This window comes from Sinocyclocheilus anshuiensis, unplaced genomic scaffold, assembly GCF_001515605.1.
Source record: "Sinocyclocheilus anshuiensis isolate Anshui unplaced genomic scaffold, SAMN03320099.WGS_v1.1 scaffold315, whole genome shotgun sequence".
Classification (NCBI taxonomy): Eukaryota; Metazoa; Chordata; class Actinopteri; order Cypriniformes; family Cyprinidae; genus Sinocyclocheilus; species Sinocyclocheilus anshuiensis.
The window spans coordinates 1234127-1242842 of NW_015548210.1; the positions used below are offsets into that span (position 1 = coordinate 1234127).

General features: G+C 36.5%; 1 protein-coding gene across 2 annotated transcripts; it reads right to left on the bottom strand.

Annotated features, from left to right (window-relative positions):
• Positions 1-151: 151 nt before the first annotated feature.
• Positions 152-5113, bottom strand: LOC107653753 (mitochondrial uncoupling protein 2-like). 2 transcript variants are annotated; one of them, XM_016440570.1, is made up of 8 exons: positions 5017-5113; positions 2659-2795; positions 2357-2549; positions 1973-2180; positions 1692-1889; positions 927-1028; positions 668-848; positions 152-576 (listed from the first exon to the last, which is right to left on the bottom strand). In XM_016440570.1, the coding sequence occupies exons 3-8, from the start codon at positions 2480-2482 to the stop codon at positions 462-464; spliced, it is 930 nt and encodes a 309-aa protein (XP_016296056.1). In that variant the 5' UTR covers positions 2483-2549; positions 2659-2795; positions 5017-5113; the 3' UTR covers positions 152-461. The 2 variants fall into 2 exon arrangements, with proteins under 2 accessions (XP_016296056.1, XP_016296055.1); XM_016440569.1 differs by lacking the exon at positions 5017-5113 and adding an exon at positions 3039-3148.
• Between the last annotated feature and the right edge of the window lie 3603 nt (positions 5114-8716).

An 8716-nucleotide genomic window follows, 5' to 3' on the forward strand; every position in this document is an offset into this window, starting at 1 on the left:
GGAGACAAATGCATGTGATCTTAATGAGTTGCATGTACCAGATTTGATACTTAAAACAGTTTAGACCTCATTCAAGGAAACAGATATATCATAAAAAGCTTTATTTTTCAATAATGTACAGTTTACAAATTATAGTATAAATATACATTCATTCATTAGAGCTATGGACCCGTTTTAATGACATATTTAAAAGTATTTACATAAAAAATTGACATATATCCTCAGTGTCCAATGACATTGTAACTAAGACAAATATCTGCATTTGCTTTCTCAGTCATGCGTCTCATGATTTTTGGCAGCTCATCTTTCATTTTTGATGAACTTGACCTTTGGCCTTAACAAGTTGCAGCCTTTTTCAGTGATAAGACTTGACCCGGGAATCCCTTTGTTCTCATAACAGGACTTGACTTATATTTGCACTCTCTGTTTAATCTAAATCAGAAGATGCTGACACTGTCCATTCAGAAAGGTGACTCCCATGAGCTCTGCATTCTAGTCAGACCTCTCTTGATTTGCTCGTAGGAGACAAACATCACAATGTTCCAGGATCCCAAGCGCAGGAAGGAGGGCACAAAGCTGTTGGGGAAGATGACAAATTCATGGTACTGAAAATAAGACTGTGTACCTTGTTCTATACAAATAATAGTTCATAGCATATTTTTCTTACCCCTTATAGAAAGCTGTTGGTCCCTCTTTGGTCAGCATAGTGAGGGCACAGTTTAGTGCACTGCTGTACTGGCCTGTAGTTGAGTTCATGAAGCGGGTCTTTACTACGTCTACTGGAGACGCCACAATTGTGGTGCAGAAACCAGCTCCGAATGCAGCAGTAAAGTGGCAGGGTAGGTTATCTAATGAAGGCATATGTGTTAGACAACAGGAACATACAAATAGCCATAATAAAAGCATAGGGTTCGTAGGTTTCATACCTGTCATGAGGTCATATTTTAATATGAGTTCCTTGATAACGTCGTAAGTGACCAGCTCTGCGCAGTTTACAATCGCGTTCCTTGTGATGTTTGGCATGCAGCCTAAAATAGAGAAACACATGCATGTTTATCTCAACCAGAACACATCCACTTAGAAGGGCATGTGGAAGTTGAATTTAAAGGGCCAGTGCACCAAAAAATTACAGTCATCATTTACTCACCCTCATGTTTTTCCAAAACTTTTATTTCTTCTGTGTAACTAAAAAGAAGATATTTTGTATTTGTATCCATACAATGAAAGTCAGTGGGGGTCCAGTGTTGCTTTGGACAGTGCTATTTCAGTATTATTTTAGTATTTATTAACATTTGAAATAAGATTTCTTTTTACATTTTCAGTTTTCATTTTATTTCAAGTTTTAGTCAATTTGTTAAGTGCCTATGCCATTTTTATTACTTATACTTCATTTGAAAATTTCATTTACATTTTTTTTATTCTAAGTTTTTTTTAATGTAATAATTTAATGTATTGAATCTTTTTTTATAATAGTTTAAGTTTTAGTTATAGTTAACAATAACAACACTGGTTTGGACCCCGATGACTTACATTGTGTGGACAAAAACAATAAAAAAAAAAAAAAAACTTCAAAATATCTTTTCTTTCCGAAGAAAGAAAGTCATACAGGTTTGGAATGAAATGAGGGTGAGTAAATCATGATAGATTTTTTGGGGAGGGTGAACTATCCCTTTTTAAGAACTCTCGCTCACCCTTCCAAAGCCCCCGAACACCCTCATCACGTGCAATAGTCCGGTATGCATCCATTGTGCCGTTGTATCTCTTTAATCCGTCAGATTGACGCACTTGAGCCTGGAAACGCACTTTGACGACATCTGTGGGCTGTGCAAACGCGACAGCCATGGCCCCAGTGGTGCAGCCAGCCATTAGACGAGTGACAATATTTGCATCTGAGAAGAAAAGAGCAGAGTGTAAGGATCAGTGTCACCACTATCATTCCTGTCTCTATTCATACCACCAGTCTGATACTTACTCTCAGATCCTCTGTTGTAGAATTGCTTCATTGAGTCATAAAGACCGATACGAACAGATGCGAAGCTCATTTGTCGTTGCAGTCCTGCCACCAGGCCACTGTACAGACTCCTTGCGCCCTCTGTATGCACCATAGTGGCGATGGTGCCAAATACTCCACGATATTTCACCACAGCTGATCCTGAGGCAGCTGTAGACTCTCCCTGGATCTGAAATAAGACAGATGGATTATCAAAATATGCTTTTTGTGTAGTTATTCGATTGTTTCAGGCACAATGCAAACACACTTCAAACAACTCTTAATGGCACCAAAAATGATTTTTGCATATACAGCTTATATATTATTATTATTACAATGATATAAATTATAAATATAAGTTCTCACCTGAAGTCTCACTTTTGCTGTGTCCAGTGGGAAAGTGACCAGATCAGCAAAACATGCTGCTGTACCAGCTCCAAAAAACTTGACAGCGGCAGTTGGTGGCAGGTCGGTAGGTTTGATTCCAACCATTTTTTTCTGTGCTTCTGACAGGAACTTTTACTTTAATTTTTATTTAGAGCTTCTTGCGTTTCCCCACCTGAGGGAGAATAAGAAGCAGTCCAAAACTGGTTAAGATTCATCATCGCAAATTAACCATCTTGATTCAGATCCAAGAATTGAAAATAAATATTTAGGCTTCGATTTACCTCAGCAGACTGCTGATTCAAGATCAAGTTTCTTCCAAAGGAATAACTCTCTTGTCTTTTGTTTTAAATGTTTCAACACCTTTGGCCATAAAAAATTGTGGCTCAGTGTCCCAAAGCAGCATACCAGCAGCACAACACTACAGAGAAACATTTGGGATCAATGCAAATCATCTGTGACTTGTGGTTATAGATAAAGCATGACTGTTAACTCAATATTTCTCGTAATTTCAGCTGTGGATACCCAGAAATACAAAAATCAATATTGTATGAAACATAATAAACTACAGTGTATCTCTCATTACTTAAGCTCTGGGTACCCAGAAACATATCAGCATACAACATTGGGGCGAAATATAATAAAATACAGTGTGCTCACCAACCTTCTGGTAATATGAAATTGTTAGTCCAAATTGTACAGACAGAAAGCAAAATAATTACTTCCATCCAGGGTTTAATCCAGCGAGTGTGTTTTCCACCTGAGTATGGTGGAACCGGTCTGTCAAACCTGAATTTATAGGTGCGTGTGCCGGTTGCAGCCAGTCCCATGTATTCCTTTCATCACACATGACTCTAAAATTTTAACTTTGTGTGGCGGGAGAACGTGTACACTTGTTTACTAGTTGTCACTGACAGGGTTGTTATCTGCCCTTCATATGAAATGTACACACATATCAATAAAAACAATAGGCCTATATTAAATTATTATATATAACAAAAAAATTTTACATTTATTTTCATTTTTAATGTTAATTGTTTTAAATTTATAAATAAATGAATTATATATTTTGAATACAAATTATATATTGTTATATATTTATTTATAAATAAATTATATATCAATTCTATCTATCTGTCTATCTATCTATCTATCTATACTGTGTGTATATATATACACACATAGGTTACATGTCATTTTGGAATGTTTACTGCTAATTTAATTCATTATACATGACAATGTCACAGAATTTTCTTGTGCATTTCCAATTAAAATGATAAATTGTATTGTTTGTTTATTGTTATTCACAAAAATAGATGTTCATGGACACACATGTGTCACAGTCATGTGTTGCTTGACTGTCACCTTTCCCCTGCTTCCCAAAACACCTCTGGAACGTGGCCAGCAGGAATTTTGCTCTGTAATCTGAGTGTGATCTCATTGGCTGCTGAGTGTGCCTGGGGCTATATGTTCATCCTATCAAACGGGGCTTGTCGCTTTGACCTAAGTACTTAGGCTTAGGGATCATTTTCATTTCTGCTATTTACAGAGAAGGGATCAGTGTTTTAAGTAAAAGTTGCCGTCCATTTATTAAAAAACACAATGGTTTTTCCATTCATTTAGTAGTTGCCGGATAAATAGAAACCAACGCCTTAACATATACATAAATACGCCTGACATCCATGCCACAACAATATGTATCAAGATGCTACTCTGCCCCAAACTTGTTAAAGTTGTATAAGCTCTTTGGGGAACGCCATTCTTAACAGCCAATCTGTGCTTGTCTCATGGTGGGAGTGAATGTAAGGCATCTGCTAACAGTAAATCAGGAACCTCTGTAGCCCGGATGAATCCAGATCAGGTCTAAACCAGCCAGAGGCCCTCAGAGAGGGTACAGGTCCAGGTCATATTTACCCCAAAATCAAAAGAAAATATGTATAGATGTATTTATGTATATGTATTTTTGTATCCCAAACAAAATTCATGAAAAACCCATTAAGATTCTCCCAAAAGTGTCAAGGGGCCAAAAAATGAGAAAATCTCTCTCTCTCTCTCTATAAAGTTATAAGTTATATATACTGTAAGTTATAAGTTAAGTTTTTCTGGACATATGCAGTGATCTGACAGAAACATAGAAGTACTAAAGTACTAAAAAAAAAGAATTTAAAACTAAACTTATTATAGTCTGGTTAATATGATCATTCATTACCGTTTGGCTGCTATTTAAACTTTGGCTTTGAACAAGCGGCCAAATGACCAGTTACGTGACAGTGGCATTATCATGTTTCAATAAATGGTGAGAAATATTTGCTGTCTAGGCCTGCAGTCTTAAAGCTGCAGTAAACAGGGGAAGATCGGCTGAAAAAATGAAAGCAAAATATCCTTCACAGATGTGTTTGTGCAGGTACTTTACATGAGATCAGGACATTCAGTTTTTGAAAGCGCTGTGTTATTATGATATTTCTGCCACAGCGGATATTGCACCATTCAAATAAACAACCTGCAGCTGTTTGCAACTGTCATAGACCCACTAAGGTCTATTAGTATGAATGTGAGCTCCTAGAATGGGTTTGCATCACTGATCAGCCAATAGCAGCTTGTGATTAAACCTTATTCATTGGACAACCGTGTTAATTTCTTACCTTCTGTATTTTCAAGATTTGTTTGTGTCTAGACTGGAATCCCTTGTACCTTTTCCACATTGTTTGATCTGCAAACTTGATGCCATATCTTTGATGTCTGCATCCAGCTAGAACCAGTTTCTTCAATGTACCCTGTGATCTTTCAGCTTCTGAAAGAGGTAAACAACCGCCTGTGTCATGCAAGACACACACTCACCCCATCCCCTACTGAAAGCGGATACATCCATAACTGACGCAGATGCAGATATGAATTAATGTCTACCATAGACAGCTGCCGCTGAGACCTGCTTTATGTATGAATAAATATTTCCTCTGAAAGCACAGGCACATCTAAATATATACTTTTCCGTATTCAAGCAAAGGTCAGTAGGTCACACTCAGTGTATGGAAAGGTATGCAAGCATCTCATCAAAACTCCATATGTGGTCATTTATCATACAACAGCCCACCAAAAGTATTGGGACACTTAAAGGTGGGGTAAGCGATTTCTGGTAGCCAATGTTGACATTTGAAATCACCAAAACAAACACGCCCCTACCCCAAAAGGGTATCGCCCCTATTTTGATAGCTCCGCCCCACACATACGTACACATCCCAGGCAACGATTAGTTCTGTGAAACAAAGCAAAACCAATATTACACCGTGTCTACACCGGACGCGAGTGGCGGGGCGCGACAAAATACTATGGAACTCATTATAATCAGTGATGCTGTCTACACCATAAACATATGGTCTACACTGGATGCGGCGCGGCACGACGCGACAAATCCCCGACAGAAAACTGCTGCTGCATTCTATTCGTGACGTATTGACACAAATTTCAAATTAATTTAAACGGTCGCTTTGTCACGTCCAGTGTACTAGACAGACTTTAGCTGTTGCGGCGCAGACACGGTGTTACTCACCTATCGAGAAGAAACAAAGCAATCTCGGTGTCCGATGGCAGGCCTTCCGCTCCTTGAGTTCTCTCCAGCACTGGAAAGCTGATCCGATATTTACACGGGTCCTACTTATTGCCTTAAACCTTCTTATGTTCCGCAGACATTTTCCTCTTGTTTTTTATCAGCCATCTCTATCTTTCTGTCGCTTGGCTCGCTAATGTCCGTCCTGTGCACTGAACGCTGTCTCCTCCACATCATGAGTAGACACGCCCCTTACTGCTGATTGGCTACAAGTTTGTTTTGCTAGTGGGCCCGAATCAGTTTTCTACAGCGTTTTTGAAAAATCGCTTACCCCACCTTTAAGACACATAAAAATGTCCAAATGTCAAACAGCATCAAGCTCGATCTTTTCTACTAACTTCACTTGCAATGACATCTAGTTTAACTATGTTTGAAAACTATAAAATGTCCAAATATGTTAATTTTGTACAGTATATTTATTGTTTCATGCACAATGTAAAACTTGTTCATTTTCTTTAAATAAATGCAACATCAAATATTTTGTTTGGAAAATAAAAAATCCATTTAGTTCAACTATGTTTGAGAACCATAATATCCAAATCCAAGTCTATTTTCTTCATTTTGATCAGTATATTTACTGTTTAATTATAAAAACTCTTCTCTTATCAGGGCCGGCCCTGGCCAATTTACCAGTGGTGGACGAAGTACACAAATCAAGTACTTGAGTAAAAGTACAGATACATACAATAAAATATTACTCCAGTAAAAGTAAAAGTACTCCTTTTTCAATTTTACTCGAGTGAAAGTACAAAAGTACTCAATTTTTGATGTACTTAAGTAAAAAAGTACTGATAGATTTATTTAGCAATTTTATATAGGCTACTTAATTTAATTTTATATTAGCACATACATTTTATAATCCTACTGCTCAAAATACCTGGGATTTTCCCAAAACAACCACTATATGGAGTCAAGATATAGTTTTGTTGTTTCGTATGGACTACGTTGACGAGAGTGATGTAGTAATGTTCACTGTGAAGCTTACACTGCGATGTAACTGAGAGAAAACAGATCTGACCATCTGATTTTCACCAGTAAGAAAAAAGTGTTTTAAAGCTTGTTGTTTTGCAGAACATCACAGTTATACGTATATGACATGAGAATAAGGCCTAAAGTTAGGAAGAACATTTTAAGGAAAATATAATTATATTTTCATAATGATTTTTTTCTTCTCAAACCTTGTCTGTGGTGTAAAAACACCCCTGGCCAAATGCCCCCAGAGGGAGATCATTCTAATTCGTGAATGAATCGTTTGGTGCGATTTGCGAACCGATTTAAAAGGTTCATTGAAAAGAATCAGTTCGTTCTGCGTGTCGGAGCACGTGATATATTATAAGAAGTAACGATATGTTTTATGAAATGTAGTTAAGTAAAAAGTACGATCTTATGCTTTGGAATGTAGTGAAGTAAAAGTAAAAGTTACTCAAAATAAAACTACTCCAGTAAAGTACAGATACTTGAAAAATGTACTTAAGTACAGTAACGAAGTAAAGCTACTCCGTTACTGTCCACCACTGCAATTTACTGCCCTAGGCAAGATTTTACCTGGTGCCCCTTGCCTCACATTAACATTAGTGAATATTAACTAACTTGAACTAACAATGAACAATACATTTGTAACAGTATTTTTTTTATTTTTGTTAGTGTTAGTTATTGACAATTAACCTTATTTTAAATTGTTTCCAGTGAAACTATAAAAATATAGGTGCTGCCTAAGTCACTTTATAAATTAAACACAATTAAACATCAAGAATAATTACATCTAGTATTCCTCCACAAAACTATTCATTTGAACACTTCTCTTGCATACAGTAGGCTACTGTTTAATCTTCAAAATAAATTTGAAAAGTGTTCGATTTCCAGTAGATGGCAGCAATGTTCTACTAACCCATTCTAATGTCATCACCATGAATTGAACTGAGAAAGGTATATCTTTAAAGTGAATTTTACATTCATTTTACTAGTTTAATAAGCCCAGTCATATACAAACATTATTAAATTAGCCAATTTAAATTAAAAATACCATAAATCCCCAAATACTACACAAATATAACTCGTAAAAATATTAAAACGTGTTGCCATGTTACACGAAAAATGACACTTATGTTACAAAATCTCGGATCTCTGGAACTGCAGACATTGTTATTACCCTATTTTAAACTTTTAGACTATAGGCTTTCTAGACTAGGCCAACATAAAGTTTGTTCACAAACTTTTACCTCATCTAGAGCCCTTAAATGCATACCTCGTGTCTTTAGCGAACCGGGAGATCATTCACTTCCTTCTCCCTCCTTCATTTTTTAAAGTTCGACATCAGCTTTCTTAGTATTCCTCAATATATTCATTATAAACAATATAACAAGAAAAATGCCTGTTTTCTTCGTATTATTATAATTTTTTTTTTTTGTAAAATGTGTATAAGGTCGCTAGAGACCCGATGTATGTAAAAGTGTGTAAGTGTATTTTTCCTGCGCAACTATACACATCTGATGACTCAACAAATGCAATGCATCTTTATTCCTCGAGGTGGCACTGTTTGATACACAATGACGACGTGATGTTTCACTCATAATTACCGCAGGCATAAAACAAAATAATATCGTCAGCAAAAATTGAACTGGTTTGAATGGCTTTACTGCAGAGCAATTACTGTAGGCAATGAAATATAAATGTCACTGTCATTTGATGGTGGATGTGATGAATATGCCAGTGATCAAAATATTGATTTTGAAGTAATT